This window comes from Haliotis cracherodii, unplaced genomic scaffold, assembly GCF_022045235.1.
Source record: "Haliotis cracherodii isolate W230 unplaced genomic scaffold, xgHalCrac1.p SCAF_14, whole genome shotgun sequence".
NCBI lineage: Eukaryota > Metazoa > Mollusca > Gastropoda > Lepetellida > Haliotidae > Haliotis > Haliotis cracherodii.
The window spans coordinates 10,800,039-10,820,770 of NW_027266269.1; the positions used below are offsets into that span (position 1 = coordinate 10,800,039).

At 41.8% G+C, this 20,732-nt stretch overlaps 4 protein-coding genes across 4 annotated transcripts; all 4 read right to left on the bottom strand.

Annotated features, from left to right (window-relative positions):
- Positions 1–7,181: 7,181 nt before the first annotated feature.
- Positions 7,182–7,901, bottom strand: LOC139460211 (salivary glue protein Sgs-3-like). The gene has a single exon (XM_071241719.1). It carries the CDS (start codon positions 7,899–7,901, stop codon positions 7,182–7,184), a length of 720 nt encoding a protein of 239 aa, XP_071097820.1.
- A 30-nt stretch (positions 7,902–7,931) lies between these two features.
- Positions 7,932–8,651, bottom strand: LOC139460212 (salivary glue protein Sgs-3-like). The gene has a single exon (XM_071241720.1). The coding sequence runs from the start codon at positions 8,649–8,651 to the stop codon at positions 7,932–7,934; it is 720 nt and encodes a 239-aa protein (XP_071097821.1).
- Positions 8,652–9,791: 1,140 nt separating this feature from the next.
- Positions 9,792–10,631, bottom strand: LOC139460213 (salivary glue protein Sgs-3-like). The gene has a single exon (XM_071241721.1). The coding sequence runs from the start codon at positions 10,629–10,631 to the stop codon at positions 9,792–9,794; it is 840 nt and encodes a 279-aa protein (XP_071097822.1).
- A 1,281-nt stretch (positions 10,632–11,912) lies between these two features.
- LOC139460214 (salivary glue protein Sgs-3-like) lies at positions 11,913–12,401 on the bottom strand. The gene has a single exon (XM_071241722.1). The coding sequence runs from the start codon at positions 12,399–12,401 to the stop codon at positions 11,913–11,915; it is 489 nt and encodes a 162-aa protein (XP_071097823.1).
- Between the last annotated feature and the right edge of the window lie 8,331 nt (positions 12,402–20,732).

The window sequence follows — 20,732 nt, forward strand, 5'->3', positions numbered from 1 at the left end:
GAACTATAGATATGATAAAGAGGACATAAATACAAGATAAAGAGGAGATAGATACAAGATAAAGAGGAGATAGATACAAGATAAGGAGGAGATAGATACAAGATAAAGAGGGGATATAGATGTGATAAAGATGTGATATAGATGTGATAAAGGTGGGATATAGATGTGATTATGAGGAGATAGAAACAAGATAAAGAGGAGATAGATACAAGATAAAGAGGAGATAGAGATAAAGTCTAAACACTGATGAGATATAATCATAACAATGCTGAGATACGTTTGAAAGTGAATGATGACTTACAGGCTATCTCCTTCCCGGTAGAAGATAAAATGGCCTCTCTGGCTTTATTGGTGATCGACAGCTTCAAACAAAAATAAAGACACATTTAACACAAGCCTCTCGGCCTCATGGCGCCAGGAATCGTCTCTTTCTCGCCCAGTGTTTACGCGTCAGAGATGTTACCCAAGGTCACGCGCTCATTTTCCTGACAATCTTCCCGAGGCAAGGCAGTTGACTGACTATAAAAGCCCACTTTCCACCCTTGCCGAACTAGGCTGGAATTTTGGAGTTTTGGATGGATTAACGAGTCTATGCATAGTCCAATCCAAATCCCGTAACGAAAACGAAACTGCCGTGCCGAATTAGTTCGATTGCAGGATTTGCAAAGCATGTGTTCCATCAACATGCCGTCAACAGAAATTTTCCAAATCTTTTCGTGTTTTTAATCAAGGTGCTCACGTGATTTGATGCACTCCGCGAAGTAAGACCAGTTGTATTTCAATATAGATTTTGATTATCTATCAGATCGTCTTGACTGTGTCCCGCCATTTTGTTTGAAGCAAATGCAAGTGATATGAGAGGTGGAATCTGATTGGTCAATAGTAGGGACATAGAAGGGACATAACTCGTAATAGCCAATGGTGGCGTAACGATCGAGCCCAGGAATTCAAGTCTAGTTCGGCAAGGGTGGAAACTGGACTTTTAAAGTCAGTTAACTCCCTTGCTTCGGGAAGATGTTTCCTGATTGGCTCAGCTCATATAGCGTTTCACCTGATGGGATTCCGCGTCAGAATAGGCCCCCAGCAACTTATGCTCGTCGTTAGAGGTGGTTGGATGGATCGGGTGGTCAGGCTTAAATGATGGCGTGTCATCATTCCCTATGGCGTGGATCGGTGCTTACAATATCAATCACTGGCCCAGAACACGACTCGATTACTAGCAGTTACAGGGCGCCTTCATAGAGCTAGACACACTCTGCTTGTTTGTTTGTTTGTTATTTAGCGCCGCATTGAGCAATATTCCAGCTATGTGACGGCGGTCTGTAAATAATCGAGTCTGGACTAGACAATCCAGTGATTGACATCATGAGCATCGATCCACGCAATTGGGATCGATGGCATGCATCAACCAAGTCAGCGAGTCTGACCACCTGATTCCGTTAGTCGCCTCTTACGACAAGCATAGTCGCCTTTTGCGGCAAGCATGGGTTGCTGAAGACATATGGGTACACACACAGAGACACAAACACACACACAAGAACGCGGTAATATAGCAGGCATAGTGTTGAATGCGGGGAATATGCGTTGCAGAGAGACGTAACTTACGATCTAAGCGTAATTTAGAGGTTTGGAGTCATTGAAGCCATATGGAGTGAAGAGTTTCTCTCCGTACGCTTGAAGAGCGATGTAGGCCGAGAGCGCCCCCTCATCTCTCTGGATCTGCCACACCTTGTTCCTGACCCCCTGGGTCTCCGGCTCGGAGAACACGGACGGGCCGTGGTAGGTGTCGGCGGCACAGTCGGGACTTGCCCCGGCGTCTGCAGATTAATGGAAAAACGAATAATACGGATCCGCAATAAAACACAGAAAAATAGATACACATTAAAACACAGAAAAATAAATACACAATAAAACACAGAAAAATAAATACACAATAAAACACAAAAAATAGATACATAATAAAACACACAAAAATAGATACACAATAAAACACAGAAAAATAGATACACAATAAAAAAAAGAAAATAGATACACAATAAAAAAAAGAAAAATAAATACACAATAAAACACAGGAAAATAGATACACATTAAAACACAGAAAAATTAGATACACAATAAAACACAGGAAAATAGATACACATTAAAACACAGAAAAATAGATACACAATAAAACACACAAAAATAGGTACACAATAAAACACACAAAAATAGATACACAATAAAACACACAAAAATAGATACACAATAAAACACACAAAAATAGATACACAATAAAACACAGTAAAATAGATACACAGTAAAATAGATACACAATAAAACACAGAAAAATTAGATACACAATAAAACACACAAACATAGATACACAATAAAATACAGAAAACTAGATACACAATAAAACACAGAAAACTAGATACACAATAAAACACAGACAAATAGATACACAATAAAACACAGAAAACTAGATACACAATTCAACACAGACAAATAGATACACAATAAAACACAGAAAATAGATTCCAATACAACACAGAAAAATGGATACACAATAAAACACAGAAACATAGATATAACTCTTCCCTTCTATGAATTAATTTGTTGGCCATGAAATGTAATTTAAAGGAATTTTAATTAACTTACCGCATGATTCTTTCAGGTGAGGGAAGTATTTGGTCTCAAATACCAACTAGCTATTGATATGAGTGAGTGAGTATGGTTTTACGCCGCTTTTAGCAATATTCCATTATTATCACGGCGGGGGACACCAGAAATGGGCTTCACACATTGTACCCACGTTGGGAATCGACCCCGGGTCTTCCAATTGCGTGTATCGATACTCATGATGTCAATCACTAGATTATATTGTCCAGACGCGAGAAGATCAAGAGTAGAATAGGTCTTCAACAACCCATGCTTGCCGTAAAAGGTGACTATGGTTGTCGTAAGAGGCGACTAACGGGATCGGATGGTCAGGCTCGCTGACTTGGTTGATGCATGTCATCGATCCCAATTGTGTGGATCGATGCTCATGGTATTAATCACAGGATTGTCTCGATTATTTACAGACCGTCGCCAAATAGCTCAGTGTGGCGTTAAACAACAAACAAACAAACAGAATTTTCCAGCTCTATTACTACATATTAAACAACAAGGAAACAAACAAACAAACAAATCACCACCACTACTACTACTAAATATTGTTATACACTGGCCGTCGAAAAGAAACATTTCTTCATTACAAAATCAAAGGTGAGATAGAAGGAGAAAGTTGTGTCGATTATAATGTTCCTCAAATGAAATATAATCGCTCAAAAACTCAAATGTAAGGAGTTTGTTGTAGTGTCTCCAAAACTTACTGCCCCAGTCGGCGTCAAAGTTCCTGTTGAGGTCGACGCCGTGCCTGTTGGTGTGACACTCGGGAGAGTACATGTATCTCCGATTCTTTCTCTAGAAGCGCTCCTGGAAGCACACAACACGAAAAAAACATTTAAATTTGCATTTTTCTCTCATCCCGTTGTATTGTGTGAGTGAATCTACCAGTGTAAGGTTATCTCAACATTGGTTTTATATCCTTACGCGGAAACACGTTCATTCTCAAGCCGTCTTTAATTTATTTTACCATTTCGAAATATTTGGTGGACATGATTTAATAAAATACGTTTACATGATACAGAATCGACACATCCGTCCAGAAAAGACAGTTCCATCTAATACACTACCATAATCTGTTCTAAAGCTATCATAATCTGTTCTCACACCATCATAATCTATAATCACGCCATCATAATCTGTTATCACGCTATCATTATCTGTTCTCATGCTATCATGATCTGTTCTCACGCTATCATAGTCTGTTCTCACGCTATCATAATCTGTTCTCGCGCTATCATAATCTGTTCTCACGCTATCATGATCTGTTCTCACGCTATCATGATCTGTTCTCACGCTATCATAGTCTGTTCTCACGCTATCATGATCTGTTCTCACGCTATCATAATCTGTTCTCACGCTATCATAATCTGTTCTCATGCTATCATAATCTGTTCTCACGCTATCATAATCTGTCCTCGAGCTGTCATAGTCTGTTCTCACGCTATCATAGTCTGTTCTCACGCTATCATGATCTGTTCTCCTTTATCATGATCTGTTCTCACGCTATCATAATCTTTTCTCGAGATTTCATAATGTGTTCTCACTTTTGTGCCGGACACATCTACAATGAGACCCCTTTATCCGGACGTCACATACCAGGAAATCCCGCTTTCTGGACGATATCAATATTGGCAAAAATATCGCTATTTTATATTAAAGTCGATACCTTGAAACATGTTCATTTATCCGAACAATAAACAATGAACATGCGTTTACGCCTGGCCGGATAAACGAGGTACCACCTAATACTCAACACACACTCACTGACAAGTGGCTGTATTCATAGCCGTCTGGGTTAACGAGGGGCACAACGAACCAGTCCACGTTGTTGAAGAGGTAGGAGTCGTCACTGTCTACATCCCGTCGTTCAAGAAGCTGCAACCAGACAAAATACTTTTCTCAAAATCAATGTGATGATGTCATTGCTTTGTTTTATTTCTACATGACAATTGTGTGTTCCTTTGTTTCTTATTTAACGCCTTACTCGTTCCACCTACACGGCGGCGGTCTGTAACTATTCGAGTCTGGACCAGACTATCCAGGGATTGACATCAAGAGCATCCATCCTCGCAACTGGGAAACCATACCATGCATCAGCAAGCCCGATCACCCGATCCCGTTTGTCGCCTATAACGACAATCATGGGTTGCTGAGTGAGTGAGTGATTTGGGTTTAACGCCGCTTTTAACAGTATTCCAGTTATATCGCGGCGTGTCAGCTTAATGTGGGGGGAAAGCCCGAAGTCATGCAGGTCTTAGACGTTTACCACTTCGGTGAAACCCACGAGCACGGGTATGGTGCTGACAAACCTAGAAACATAATCGGGGCGAACCGGGATTCGAACCCACAATCATAGGTTTCTGGCGTGCCCAAGGGACGCAACTCTGCACAGCGAAGTGCGGCGCCTTAGACGACTGGGCCACCCGTGCCCCCCATGGGTTGCTGAAGAACGGCTCTTTTAACCCGAATCGTCATGGAGTTGGATGTAAGTATTTGTCATTAAAGCATTTCAATTACACCCTGTGAAGTTTAATTTACATTCAGCCGACTACGTGGTCTTGTGGTAGAGCGTCCGCCGGGAGAGCGGAAGGTCCAGGGTTCGATCCCCGTCCGCGTCATACCAAAAGACGTTAAAAGATGGTACTTGTTGTTACCCTGTTGTTGTCTGGCGCTCGGCATTATGGGGCTAAAACAAGGACTGGTCGGCTCGGAGTCAGTATACTGTGTCTGAGTGGGGTATTCATGTTAAACTGCGGCATGGTATCTCAGTGAGCTAGCACTATAAATCGGCATCAGTCCGGACTAGTACAAGCAGCCACACAAAAACACACACGTAAGACATGAAAAAGACGTCTGTGTGCCTGGATAACTTCTATTTACCATGGATAGAGTGTATATGTTTAACGCCAGTCAGCACTAAGGTAGCTTCATGACCACAATCTGTAAATGATTGAGATTGAACCACTTAATCCAATGATGGATATTATGAGCACCGATAATGACTCAGTTTATTTACAGTGTTTGCAGGAACTCATCCTGTTCATCCGAGCTTATTATAGACATCTTGAAGAACGCTATCTTTGTTGAAGAGGCCTTGCAGAATGCTGTCTTTGTTGAAGACATCTTGCAGAACGCTTTCTTTGTTGATGACATCTTACAGAACGCTGTCTTTGTTGAAGACGTCTTACAGAAAGCTATCTTTGTTGAAGACATCTTACAGAACGCTATCTTTGTTGAAGACGTCTTACAGAAAGCTATCTTTGTTGAAGACATCTTACAGAACGCTATCTTTGTTGGAGACATCTTACATAACGCTATCTTTGTTAAAGACATCTCGTAGAACGCTCTCTTTGCTGAAGACGCCTTACAGAACGCTATCTTTGTTGAAGACATCTTACAGAATTCTATCTTTGCTGAAGGCGCCTTGCAGAACGCTATCTTTGTTGAAGACATCTAACAGAATGTTATCTTTATTGAAGACATCTTACAGAACGCTGTCTTTGTTGAAGACATCTTACAGAAAGCTATCTTTGTTGAAGACATCTTACAGAACGCTATCTTTGTTGGAGACATCTTACAGAACGCTATCTTTGTTAAAGACATCTCGTAGAACGCTCTTTTGCTGAAGACGCCTTACAGAACGCTATCTTTGTTGAAGACATCTTACAGAATTCTATCTTTGCTGAAGGCGCCTTGCAGAACACTATCTTTGTTAAAGACATCTAACAGAACGTTATCTTTGTTGAAGACATCTAACAGAACGCTGTCTTTGTTGAAGACATCTTACAGAACGCTGTCTTTGTTTAAGACATCTTACAGAACGCTATCTTTGTTGAAGACATCTTACAGAAGGCAATCTTTGTTGAAGACATCTTGAAGAACGCTCTCTTTGTTGAAGACGCCTTGCAGAACGCTATCTTTGTTGAAAACACCTTACAGTACGCTTTCTTTGTTGAAGACATCTTACAGAACGCTATCTTTGTTGACGGCGCCTTGCAGAACGCTCTTTTTGGTAAAGACATCTTGTAAAACGCTAACTTTGTTGAAGGCGCCTTGCAGAACGCTGTCTTTGTTGGAGACATCTTACAGAACGCTGTCTTTGTTAAAGACATCTAACAGAACGCTATCTTTGTTGATGACATCTTACAGAACGCTGTCTTTGTTGAAGACATCTTACAGAACGCTATCTTTGTTGATGACATCTTACAGAACGCTATCTTTGTTGAAGACGCCTTGCAGAACGCTATCTTTGTTGAAGACGCCTTGCAGAACGCTATCTTTGTTGAAGACACCTTAAAGTACGCTATCTTTGTTGAAGACATCTTACAGAACCCTATCTTTGTTGAATGCGCCTTGCAGAACGCTCTTTTTGGTAAAGACATCTTGTAGAACGCTAACTTTGTTGAAGGCGCCCTGCAGAACGCTGTCTTTGTTGGAGACATCTTACAGAACGCTATCTTTGTTGAAGGCGCCTTACAGAACGCTTTCTTTGTTGAAGATATCTTACAGAACGCTATCTTTGTTGAAGACATCTAACAGAACGCTATCGTTGTTGAAGATATCTCGTAGAACGCTATCTTTGTTGAAGGCGCCTTGCAGAACGCTCTCTTTGTTGAAGAGGCCTTGCAGAATGCTATCTTTGTTGAATACATCTTGTAGAACGCTATCTTTGTTGAAGACATCTTACAGAACACTTTCTTTGTTGAAGACATCTTACAGAACGCTGTCTTTGTTGGAGACATCTTACAGAACGCTTTCTTTCTTGAAGGCGCCTTGCAGAACGCTGTCTCTGTTGGAGACACCTTACAGAACGCTATCTTTGTTGAAGATATCTTACAGAACGCTGTCTTTGTTGATGACATCTTACAGAACGCTATCTTTGTTGAAGACATCTTACAGAACGCTATCTTTGTTGAATACATCTTGAAGAACGCTCTCTTTGTTGAAGACGCCTTGCAGAACGCTATCTTTGTTGAAGACACCTTAAAGTACGCTATCTTTGTTGAAGACATCTTACAGAACCCTATCTTTGTTGAATGCGCCTTGCAGAACGCTCTTTTTGGTAAAGACATCTTGTAGAACGCTAACTTTGTTGAAGGCGCCTTGCAGAACGCTGTCTTTGTTGGAGACATCTTACAGAACGCTATCTTTGTTGAAGGCGCCTTGCAGAACGCTTTCTTTGTTGAAGATATCTTACAGAACGCTATCTTTGTTGATGACATCTTACAGAACGCTATCTTTGTTGAAGACATCTTACAGAACGCTATCTTTGTTGAAGACATCTAACAGAACGCTATCGTTGTTGAAGACATCTCGTAGAACGCTCTCTTTGTTGAAGACGCCTTGCAGAACGCTATCTTTGTTGAAGACATCTTACAGAACGCTGTCTTTGTTGAAGACGTCTTGCAGAACGCTATCTTTGTTGAATGCGCCTTGCAGAACGCTCTTTTTGGTAAAGACATCTTGTAGAACGCTAACTTTGTTGAATGCGCCTTGCAGAACGCTGTCTTTGTTGAAGACATCTTACAGAACGCTATCTTTGTTGATGACATCTTACAGAACGCTGTCTTTGTTGAAGACATCTTACAGAACGCTATCTTTGTTGACAACATCTTACAGAACGCTATCTTTGTTGAAGACATCTTACAGAACGCTATCTTTGTTGAAGATATCTTGAAGAACTCTCTCTTTGTTGAAGACGCCTTGCAGAACGCTATCTTTGTTGAAGACACCTTAAAGTACGCTATCTTTGTTGAAGACATCTTACAGAACGCTATCTTTGTTGAATGCGCCTTGCAGAACGCTCTTTTTGGTAAAGACATCTTGTAGAACGCTAACTTTGTTGAAGGCGCCCTGCAGAACGCTGTCTTTGTTGGAGACATCTTACAGAACGCTATCTTTGTTGAAGGCGCCTTGCAGAACGCTTTCTTTGTTGAAGATATCTTACAGAACGCTATCTTTGTTGATGACATCTTACAGAACGCTATCTTTGTTGAAGACATCTTACAGAACGCTATCTTTGTTGAAGACATCTAACAGAACGCTATCGTTGTTGAAGATATCTCGTAGAACGTTCTCTTTGTTGAAGACGCCTTGCAGAACGCTCTCTTTGTTGAAGAGGCCTTGCAGAATGCTATCTTTGTTGAAGACATCTTGAAGAACGCTCTCTTTGTTGAAGACGCCTTGCAGAACGCTATCTTTGTTGAAGACACCTTACAGTACGTTTTCTTTGTTGAAGACATCTTACAGAACGCTATCTTTGTTGACGGCGCCTTGCAGAACGCTCTTTTTGGTAAAGACATCTTGTAAAACGCTAACTTTGTTGAAGGCGCCTTGCAGAACGCTGTCTTTGTTGGAGACATCTTACAGAACGCTGTCTTTGTTAAAGACATCTAACAGAACGCTATCTTTGTTGATGACATCTTACAGAACGCTGTCTTTGTTGAAGACATCTTACAGAACGCTATCTTTGTTGATGACATCTTACAGAACGCTATCTTTGTTGAAGACGCCTTGCAGAACGCTATCTTTGTTGAAGACGCCTTGCAGAACGCTATCTTTGTTGAAGACACCTTAAAGTACGCTATCTTTGTTGAAGACATCTTACAGAACCCTATCTTTGTTGAATGCGCCTTGCAGAACGCTCTTTTTGGTAAAGACATCTTGTAGAACGCTAACTTTGTTGAAGGCGCCCTGCAGAACGCTGTCTTTGTCGGAGACATCTTACAGAACGCTATCTTTGTTGAAGGCGCCTTACAGAACGCTTTCTTTGTTGAAGATATCTAACAGAACGCTATCTTTGTTGAAGATATCTCGTAGAACGCTATCTTTGTTGAAGGCGCCTTGCAGAACGCTCTCTTTGTTGAAGACGCCTTGCAGAACGCTATCTTTGTTGAAGACACCTTAAAGTACGCTATCTTTGTTGAAGACATCTTACAGAACCCTATCTTTGTTGAATGCGCCTTGCAGAACGCTCTTTTTGGTAAAGACATCTTGTAGAACGCTAACTTTGTTGAAGGCGCCCTGCAGAACGCTGTCTTTGTTGGAGACATCTTACAGAACGCTATCTTTGTTGAAGGCGCCTTACAGAACGCTTTCTTTGTTGAAGATATCTTACAGAACGCTATCTTTGTTGAAGACATCTAACAGAACGCTATCGTTGTTGAAGATATCTCGTAGAACGCTATCTTTGTTGAAGGCGCCTTGCAGAACGCTCTCTTTGTTGAAGAGGCCTTGCAGAATGCTATCTTTGTTGAATACATCTTGTAGAACGCTATCTTTGTTGAAGACATCTTACAGAACACTTTCTTTGTTGAAGACATCTTACAGAACGCTATCTTTGTTAAAGACATCTCGTAGAACGCTCTCTTTGTTGAAGACGCCTTGCAGAACGCTATCTTTGTTGAAGACATCTTACAGAACGCTGTCTTTGTTGGAGACATCTTACAGAACGCTTTCTTTCTTGAAGGCGCCTTGCAGAACGCTGTCTCTGTTGGAGACACCTTACAGAACGCTATCTTTGTTGAAGATATCTTACAGAACGCTGTCTTTGTTGATGACATCTTACAGAACGCTATCTTTGTTGAAGACATCTTACAGAACGCTATCTTTGTTGAAGACATCTTGAAGAACGCTCTCTTTGTTGAAGACGCCTTGCAGAACGCTATCTTTGTTGAAGACACCTTAAAGTACGCTATCTTTGTTGAAGACATCTTAGAGAACCCTATCTTTGTTGAATGCGCCTTGCAGAACGCTCTTTTTGGTAAAGACATCTTGTAGAACGCTAACTTTGTTGAAGGCGCCCTGCAGAACGCTGTCTTTGTTGGAGACATCTTACAGAACGCTATCTTTGTTGAAGGCGCCTTGCAGAACGATTTCTTTGTTGAAGACATCTTACAGAACGCTGTCTTTGTTGAAGACATCTTACAGAACGCTATCTTTGTTGATGACATCTTACAGAACGCTATCTTTGTTGAAGACATCTTACAGAACGGTATCTTTGTTTAAGATATCTTGAAGAACTCTCTCTTTGTTGAAGACGCCTTGCAGAACGCTATCTTTGTTGAAGACACCTTAAAGTACGCTATCTTTGTTGAAGACATCTTACAGAACGCTATCTTTGTTGAATGCGCCTTGCAGAACGCTCTTTTTGGTAAAGACATCTTGTAGAACGCTAACTTTGTTGAAGGCGCCCTGCAGAAAGCTGTCTTTGTTGAAGACATCTTACAGAACGCTATCTTTGTTGAAGGCGCCTTGCAGAACGCTATCTTTGTTGAAGATATCTTACAGAACGCTATCTTTGTTGATGACATCTTACAGAACGCTATCTTTGTTGAAGACATCTTACAGAACGCTATCTTTGTTGAAGACATCTAACAGAACGCTATCGTTGTTGAAGATATCTCGTAGAACGTTCTCTTTGTTGAAGACGCCTTGCAGAACGCTCTCTTTGTTGAAGAGGCCTTGCAGAATGCTATCTTTGTTGAAGACATCTTGTAGAACGCTATCTTTGTTGAAGACATCTTACAGAACGCTTTCTTTATTGAAGACATCTTACAGAACGCTATCTTTGTTAAAGACATCTCGTAGAACGCTTTCTTTGTTGAAGACGCCTTGCAGAACGCTATCTTTGTTAAAGACATCTTACAGAACGCTGTCTTTGTTGAAGACATCTTACAGAACGCTGTCTTTGTTGAAGACATCTTACAGAACGCTATCTTTGTTGATGACATCTTACCGAACGCTATCTTTGTTGAAGACATCTTGAAGAACGCTCTCTTTGTTGAAGACGCCTTGCAGAAGGCTATCTTTGTTGAAGACACCTTAAAGTACGCTATCTTTGTTGAAGACATCTTACAGAACGCTATCTTTGTTGAATGCGCCTTGCAGAACGCTCTTTTTGGTAAAGACATCTTGTAGAACGCTAACTTTGTTGAAGACATCTTACAGAACGCTTTCTTTGTTGAAGACATCTTACAGAACGCTATCTTTGTTAAAGACATCTCGTAGAACGCTCTCTTTGTTGAAGACGCCTTGCAGAACGCTATCTTTGTTGAAGACATCTTACAGAACGCTATCTTTGTTGAAAACGTCTTGCAGAACGCTGTCTTTGTTGAAGGCGCCTTGCAGAACGCTGTCTTTGTTGAAGACATCTTACAGAGTTCTATCTTTGCTGAAGACGCCTTGCAGAACGCTATCTTTGTTGAAGACATCTAACAGAACGTTATCTTTATTGAAGACATCTTACAGAACGCTATCTTTGTTTAAGACGTGTTACAGAACGCTGTCTTTGTTGAAGACATCTTACAGCACGCTATCTTTGTTGAAGACATCTTACAGAATGCTGTCTTTGTTGAAGACATCTTACAGAACGCTGTCTTTGTTGAATTGATCTTACAGAACGCTGTCTTTGTTGATGACATCTTACAGAACGCTATCTTTGTTGAAGACAACTTACAGAACGGTATCTTTGTTGAAGACACCTTGAAGAACTCTCTCTTTGTTGAAGACGCCTTGCAGAACGCTATCTTTGTTGAAGACACCTTAAAGTACGCTATCTTTGTTGAAGACATCTTACAGAACGCTATCTTTGTTGAATGCGCCTTGCAGAACGCTCTTTTTGGTAAAGACATCTTGTAGAACGCTAACTTTGTTGAAGGCGCCTTGCAGAAAGCTGTCTTTGTTGAAGACATCTTACAGAACGCTTTCTTTGTTGAAGACGCCTTGCAGAACGCTATCTTTGTTGGAGACATCTTACAGAACGCTATCTTTGTTGAAGGCGCCTTGCAGAACGCTGTCTTTGTTGGAGAAATCTAACTGAACGCTATCTTTGTTGAAGACATCTTACAGAACGCTATCTTTGTTGAAGGCGCCTTGCAGAACGCTATCCTTGTTGAAGACATCTTACAGAACGCTATCTTTGTTGAAGGCGCCTTGTAGAACGCTCTCTTTGGTAAAGACATCTTGTAGAACGTTATCTTTGTTGAAGACATCTTACAGAACGCTCTCTTTGTTGAAGACATCTTACAGAACGCTTTCTTTGTTGAAGACATCTTACAGAACGCTGTCTTTGTTGAAGACATCTTACAGAACTATCTTTGTTAAAGACATCTTGTAGAACGCTCTCTTTGTTGAAGATATCTCACAGAACACTACTGGGGCGGTCGGGTAGCCTTGTGGTTAGAGCGTTCGCTCGTCATGCCGAAAACCCGGGTTCGATTCCTGACATGGGTGCAATGTGTGAAGCCCATTTCTGGTGTCCCCCGCCGTGATATTGCTGGAATATTGCTAAAAGCGGCGTAAAGCCATACTCACTTACTCACTACAGAACACAACTGAAACAATTTCAATGATTTCATCACCTCGCGCACCTAAATGTCTGCACTGGACTGATCAACTGGAAAAAAACAATATGCATTGGGCGCATACCTTAATTTAAACCAGAAGTGTGAGCATAGGTGAAAAAAACCAATGTGCAGTTAATAATTTTAAATGTGATGAAAATTCCACTCACAAGGTGTCAAGACTTTTATCATGCCCCATCGCCAGACTGGTATTTTACGCCCACTTCATATAACAAATATAAACTGTACAATCTGTATCATGTTCTCATACTTGAGGGGGCGGTTGGGTAGCCTCGTCGTTAAAGCTTTCGCTCGTAATGCCGAAGGCACGGGTTCGATTCCCGACATGGGTACAGTGCGTGAAGCCCTTTCCTGGTGTGCTCCGCCTTGATATTGCTGGAATGCTGGTAAAAGAGGCGTGAAAATATACAGACTCACCCTCATACTTTGGTACTTAAGAAATACAAGGCGGCAGCGGGGGCTATATGAATATACGCTTCTCTACCACCTGTCACCTGCCACAAAGTGAGAGAGCGAGTGAGTTGTGTTATTTTTTATTGGTTTGTTATTAATTTTTTTCTTGCAATTTTCAAGATACAATGTGAAATTTCAAGATACTAGATTAAAATTCCAAGATGTAATGTTGAAATGACAAGATATTATGTTGAAATTTCAAGATACTTACTTGAAATTTTAAGATGTATTATTGAAATTTCAAAATAAATACTAGGTTGAAATTTCAAGATACATATTGAATTGATATTTCAAAATAATAAGTTGAAATTTCAAGATATTATCTTGAAATTTTTCAAGATTTGGGATACGGGGACATGCATCAATCTGACCACCAGATCCCTTTAGTGAGGTGAGGTGAGGTGAGGTGAGGTGAGGTGAGGTGAGGTGAGGTGAGGTGAGGTGAGGTGAAATTGGGTTTAACGTCGCGTCCAAGATTATTGCACTTATATAGCGACGTGCATGTGCGTGTATTTGTGTGGCAACTTTTACTAGTCCGGACTCCGAGCCGACCAGACCTTGTTTTAGCCCCTTAATGCCGAGCGCCAGACAGGGTAACAACAAGTACCATCTTTTAACGTCTTTTGGTATGACGCGGCCGGGGATCAAACCCCGGATCTTCCGCTCTCCGGGCGGACGCTCTACCACTAGACCACGGAGGCGGTCTGATCCCGTTACGTGAGTGAGTGAGTCTGTTCTGCGTGAAGGAGGTTAAGGAGGTTAGCTCATTGTGTGATAATGGAAATTCTCAGTGCCACAGAGTCAAAATGCGACAAAATCGTGGGCACAACCTCGTTTATCCAGGGCATTTATGTCCATTCTGTCGGGATACATACCCTGGACCAATTAGACCCGTGGAGATCCGGGTTAGAATAGGTCTTCAGCAACCCATGCTTGTCGTGAAGATCCGGGGTAGAATAGGTCTTCAGCAACCCATGCTTGTCGTGAAGATCCGGGGTAAAATAGGTCTTCAGCAACCCATGCTTGTCGTAAAAAGGCGACTACGCTTGTCGTAAAAGGCGACTAACGGGATCGGGTGGTCAGGCTCGCTGACTTGGTTGATGCATGTCATCGGTCCCAAAGATTGCGGCCTCGTGAATTCGTAATGGAATCAGTCTGTTCTAAATGTATTCTGACGCGCAAAATATGATTCCAATTTTTTTTTAAATGGTACGAATCCTTTTTTTTTAAAATGTTTCCTGTCTGAAAACATTCGCCGAAACACTACAACGCCGTACTGACCTATAACAGATTTTTTACCACACCAGTGGTTCAAATCCAATTTCAAAGAAGTCCATTGTTTGTTTTGTTTGCTGTTGAATTAATGTGATATTATGAAACATTACATATTCTAATACACTGGTTTTGATAACTATATTTGTCTTTGATTAAATTTTACTGATTTTTAAAATGAGTGGGAAGTTTCTTTTGTGCGTCAGTGTACTAGTAGCTGGAAACTAGAATAATAGACGGGGGTGTCCGTATGCATCACGACGTGTCAACTTCCGAGACCTGCATCAGTTCGGGCTTTCAACCCACATTAAGCCGACACGCCGTGATATAACTGGAATACTGTTAAAAGTGGCGTTAAACCCAACTCACTCACTACACGACGTGCCGGTGTTTTTTGAATACAAGTCGTACACAATACTGGCGAAATCACCGCATTTTGCAATTATGAAAGCACAGTGCAATTTGATTGGGCAGGTCGTAGTCATAAACCACTTTGGTAAAAGCCACGAGCGCGGATATGGTGCTGACAAAAATTGGAACGTAATCGGGGTGAAAGAGGTTCGAACTTACGAATATAGGTTTCTGGGTTGTTGTACAAAGCGATCTTAGCGCTAAGGTGATCGTTACTCCTGTACCTTAACATAGAATTACGACAGGCGTAACGCTAAGGTTGTTTTGTGCAACGGCACTCTGGCGTGTCCAAGGGGCGTATCTCTGCACAGAGAATTGCGGAACCTTGGGGCACCCGAGACCACTATAAGATGCGTAGTATAACTACCGAGACGAATGGTATATCTCTCCCTTCCGCTGACTGAAATTCTCCTTAGCCACCCCGCTGGTTCCATATGAATTTTGTAGTCCGGTCAATAAGTTCACGATCTGAAAGAAGGAAAACGAATTAGACGGTCAACGAGTGAGTGAGTTGGGGTTAACGCCGTTTTAACAGTATTCCAGTTATATCGCGGCGTGTCAGCTTAATGTGGGAGGAAAGCCCAAACTGATGCAGGTCTCAGACGTTTACCACTTCGGTGAAACCCACGAGCACGGGTATGGTGCTGACAAACCTAGAAACATAATTGGGGCGAACCGGCATTCGAATCCACAATCATAGGTTTCTGGCGTGCCCAAGGGACGCAACTCTGCACAGCGAATCGCGGCACCAAAGACGACTGGGCCACCCTGCCCCCAGGCTGTCAACGAAAGCAGAATATACTTTATAAAATATATATATTCATTTTATTGAAACATGTTTGTGATCAAGATCCTAAGCCCGCTAACAGCCACGTAATCCTAAATTGGGACTGGCCGACCAATATAGTTGATTGTGAATAGACAAGATAACCGCCAGCCATGCATTGGCTGGTTGAAGTGGTGAGTCCCCGCACCCTACCACTGCGAATGTCATGGATAACGACACGACCGGCTGGGGAAGAGTAGAGACGGGGTTCGAACCCAGGAACTACTCCGACTGTGGTCTCTGGTTCCGTATAATTTTGCTCATATCATATTTTGATTTAAGAATTTACTTTTTGCGTGTAGACGTAAAAAAACACTGCATACGGTGCTGGTGTTCTCAGACCGATAGGGGGCTCTGGAGTAGACCAGTGCTTAAAGCGTTCGCTCATCAAGCCCAAGACCCGGGTTCTATTCCCCACATGGGTGCACTGTGTGAAGCCCATTTCTGATGTCCCCCGTCTTGGTATTCCTGGGCTATTGCTAAAAATGGCGTAAACGACACTCACACACGACCTCTTGTCGGATAGAGATATCCTTGTGGTTAAAGCGTTCGCTCGTCACGCCGAAGACCCGGGTTCGATTCCCGTCATGGGTACAATGAGTGAAGCCCATTTCTGGTGCCCCCGCCGTGATTTTGCTGGAATATTGCTAAAAGCGGCGTAAAGCTATACTCACTCATTCGCCCTAGTTATTCGGATTACAGACAATATTTGCAGTACCGCTTCTCAACCAAGGGGCAAAACAAAGTATCCCGAGTTTGTTTTTTACGTGACTAAAAAATGAATAATGTCTTTAAATTTGATTGTGTCTATTTGACCATCAATCTTGCCTACAACAGTTCGTAAAAAAAGTAATCTGTGGCTGGGTAGTTTTGAGTAAAAATAAATTGGTTCAATGAGTGAGTGAGTGAGTTTGGTTTTACGCCGCTTTTAGCAATATTCCAGCAATATCACGGAGGGGGACACCAGAAATGGGCTTCACACATTGTACCCATGTCGGGAATCAAACCCGGATCTTCGGCGTGACGAGCGAACGCTTTAACCACTAGGCTACCCGACCGCCCCTGGTTCAATGAAGACTGAGGTAAGAGGTAACCACATGATATTATTTTATTTTATTCTTCTGCATTGTTTTATTAATTTAAAACTTTTTAAAAATACAAAATAAATTCGCATATAGCTGATGGATGTTTCAGACAATTTATCAACAATCAGTCAATAAATTTGGCAACATGGTAGGGGTCATAGTGAAGTATACTACACTATAGTAAAGTACATAACAGCATAGTAAAGTATACTTCACCAGGGTAAAGTACATAACAGTATAGTAAAGTATACTTCACCATAGTAAAGTACATTACAGTATAGTAAAATATACTTCACCATAGTAAAGAACATTACGGTATAGTAAAGTATACTTCACCATAGTAATGTACATAACAGTATAGTAAAGTTTACTTCACCATAGTGAAGTACATTACAGTATAGTAAAGTATACTTCACCATAGTAAAGTACATTACAGTATAGTAAAGTTTACTTCACCATAGTAAAGTACATTACAGTATAGTAAAGTATACTTCACCATAGTAAAGTACATTACGGTATAGTAAAGTATACTTCACCATAGTAAAGTACATTACAGTATAGTAAAATACACTTCACCATAGTAAAGTACATTACAGTATAGTAAAGTATACTTCACCATAGTAAAGTACATTACGGTATAGTAAAGTACATTACAGTATAGTAAAGTATACTTCACCATAGTAAAGTACATTACAATATAGTAAAGTATACTTCACCATAGTAAAGTACATTACAGTCAGATTTATAATGAGCACACAACTAATCAACCAACATGTACCCGTGGAGATTATCTCTTTTACCTGTCATACCAAAAGACGTTAAAAGATGGTACTTGTTGTTACCCTGTCTGGCGCTCGGCATTAAGGGGCTAAAACAAGGACTGGTCGGCTCGGAGGCAGTATAATGTGTCTGAGTGGGGTATTCATGTTAAACTGCGGCATGGTATCTCAGTGAGCTAGCACTATAAATCGGCATCAGTCCGGACTAGTACAAGCAGCCACACAAACACACACACGTACATGCACGTGGCTATATAAGTGCAATAATCTTGGACGCGACGTTAAACCCAATTTCACCTCACCCACCTCACCTATTGAACACATGTACAAACTGTAACAGAAGAAATAGTACAACTTTCAAGGTCCATGCTGTGATTGATCCGTGAATATCCGGGGTAGAACAGGTCTTCAGCTTGGAGGCAGTATAATGTGTCTGAGTGGGATATTCATGTTAAACTGCGGCATGGTATCTCAGTGAGCTAGCACTATAAATCGGCATCAGTCCGGACTAGTACAAGCAGCCACACAAACACGCGACGTTAAACCCAATTTCACCTAACTTTATCTCATTATCTCAATTTACAATTAACAGTCGATGAGTGCTGTTCTAGGTTTTCACATTTGCACGGCACATTGGACCCTCAATGCAGGTGATATTCTGGAAACTCAGAATTACATTTGAAGCGCATAGGGCAGACATACTGCGGTACTTGCTTGTTGTTCCCTTTTTAACCATTGTCATTTCAATTTTAAACGTGTTCTTGACTCATAATTTTTAATTGTAATTGCACTCCCGTTGACGTCGAAACCAACGTCCTTTGCTTCACATCGAAAGTGAAACGTCTGAGACGAACCAAATACGAACAGGAGTAATCCATCTATCAACAGTGGCTTAAGTTTCTGATTGTTTACCAATACAAAACGACAACGTCTGTTGATTTTTTATCTCACGGAGTGACAAGTTTCATGTTTATGCTCGTTGACTCGCAACATGTAAACAAAGCAGCACACTGCAATCAATTATGAATACAATGTGGATAAATACGTACATATATTTGCTTGCTTGCTTGCTTGTTGTTTAATGCCGCACTGTGGTCTGTAAATAATCGAGTCTGGACCAGACAATCCAATGATTGACATCATGAGCATCGATCCACGCAATTGGGATCGATGACATGCATCAACCAAGTCAGAGAGCCTGACCACCCGATCCCGTTAGTCGCCTTTTACTCCACGCAATTGGGATCCATGCAATTGGGATACGATGACACGCATCAACCAAGTCAGCGACCCTGACCTCCCGATCCCGTTAGTGGCCTCTTGCGACAAGCATAATCGCCTTTAACGGCAAACATGGGTTGCTAAAGACCTATTCAACCCCCGATCTTCACGGGTGACATACATCTATATACAGTATACATGTTGTGTTTTACAAGGGGCCGACAATTTCATATATATTATGGTTTTAAACACAAACAACATGCTGGACATTGCATGTACACTCTCCAAAAAAAAAGAAACGCACAGGTAGATTCTTAGTAAATTTATTGTACCTAATATAGTCGATATATTTTATCTGTCGATGGATCTGTTGCAAAACAGGAACGATAACTGGTCTTTTGGGTGGGATTCCAGCCTCGCGAAGATGGTTCCTGACAGTCTGGTCCCCTCAGGGGGGTACGGGAGGCCCAGTCGTCTAAGGCGCCGCGATTCGCTGTGCAGAGTTGCGTGCCCTGGGCACGCCAGAAACCTATATTTGTGGGTTCGAATGCCGGTTCGCCCCAAATTATGTTTCTAGGTTTCTAGCGCCATACCCGTGCTCGTGGGTTTCACCGGTGGTAAACGTCTGAAACCTGCATCACTTCGGTCTTTCCTCCCACCTTAAGCTGACACGCCGGGATGAAACTGGAATACTGTTAAAACCCAGCGTTAAACCCAACTCACTCACTCACTCCAGGGATGCGTCCTGCAGTCTCCGTAGCTGTGGCACTGCGATGACGTAGGTCGAACAGTCGAATATAGCGATCCTGTGCAGGGGTGGTAACTCTGGGTCGGCCGGTTCTCGGACGGTCTGCAGTGGAATTGAACTGTGGTTATCGGTCCCAAAGGCGGCAAATGGTGCTGTGGTGGACGATGAAGTGGCGTGCATCAGAAGACTGAGATTCCCCTATTTGGATACGTCCATACTACCTGAGGGGCGGGCGGGTAGCCTAGTGGTTAAAGCGTTCGCTGGTGTCTGGTGTCTGGTGTCCCCCGCCGTGACATTGCTGGAATATTGCTAAAAGCGGCGTAAAACCATACTCACTCACTCACTCACTCCATACTACCTGTGCGTTTCTTTTTTTGAAGAGTGTATTTTCGCTGCCCGCTGTCTCAAATAAACTACCAACCAACTCAGTCTCTCTCTACCACAATGAGTTAAATCTGAGATTATGTTTTTAATAATTAATAACCGTGTAGTTATGGACAACTTTTAACGTCAAAAACTGTTTCTGATCATTGTCAGGACCACAAAATATGCGGACCACAATATATGAGGTTTAACATTCGTCTTCACACACCAGCAAGATGCGCCTGTTGCCAGAATCAGCTGTGATAACGTGTGCCTTGTGTAGTTTAGCTGTTTATGCTCAGAGATTCAGAGGTGCCATATTTCAAAAGGAAACGAAGACCGTTTTCTATGGCAGCAGTGGTTCTTGTGTACATAAGGCTCGGGACGTATTTTTGTGCAATTATTTGTGCATATCAAATGACGACTGCACTGGCGCTGTCTATCAGGACGTCACTGGTCAGTGTTTGTTGTTACTGAGGGAGCCAGAAGCTGCGACTCCAACAACAACATCATTTAAAGGGCAGTTCTGGAGATATAATGACTTAAACGTGAGCATACGTA

What these genes read in the sequence shown, in the direction of transcription:
- LOC139460211 (XM_071241719.1), bottom strand. Translation starts at nt 7,901, where the DNA reads ATGTCTTCAACAAAGATAGCGTTCTGTAAGATGTCATCAACAAAGATA.
- LOC139460212 (XM_071241720.1), bottom strand. Translation starts at nt 8,651, where the DNA reads ATGTCTTCAACAAAGATAGCGTTCTGTAAGATGTCATCAACAAAGATA.
- LOC139460213 (XM_071241721.1), bottom strand. Translation starts at nt 10,631, where the DNA reads ATGTCTTCAACAAAGATAGCGTTCTGTAAGATGTCATCAACAAAGATA.
- LOC139460214 (XM_071241722.1), bottom strand. Translation starts at nt 12,401, where the DNA reads ATGTCTCCAACAAAGATAGCGTTCTGCAAGGCGTCTTCAACAAAGAAA.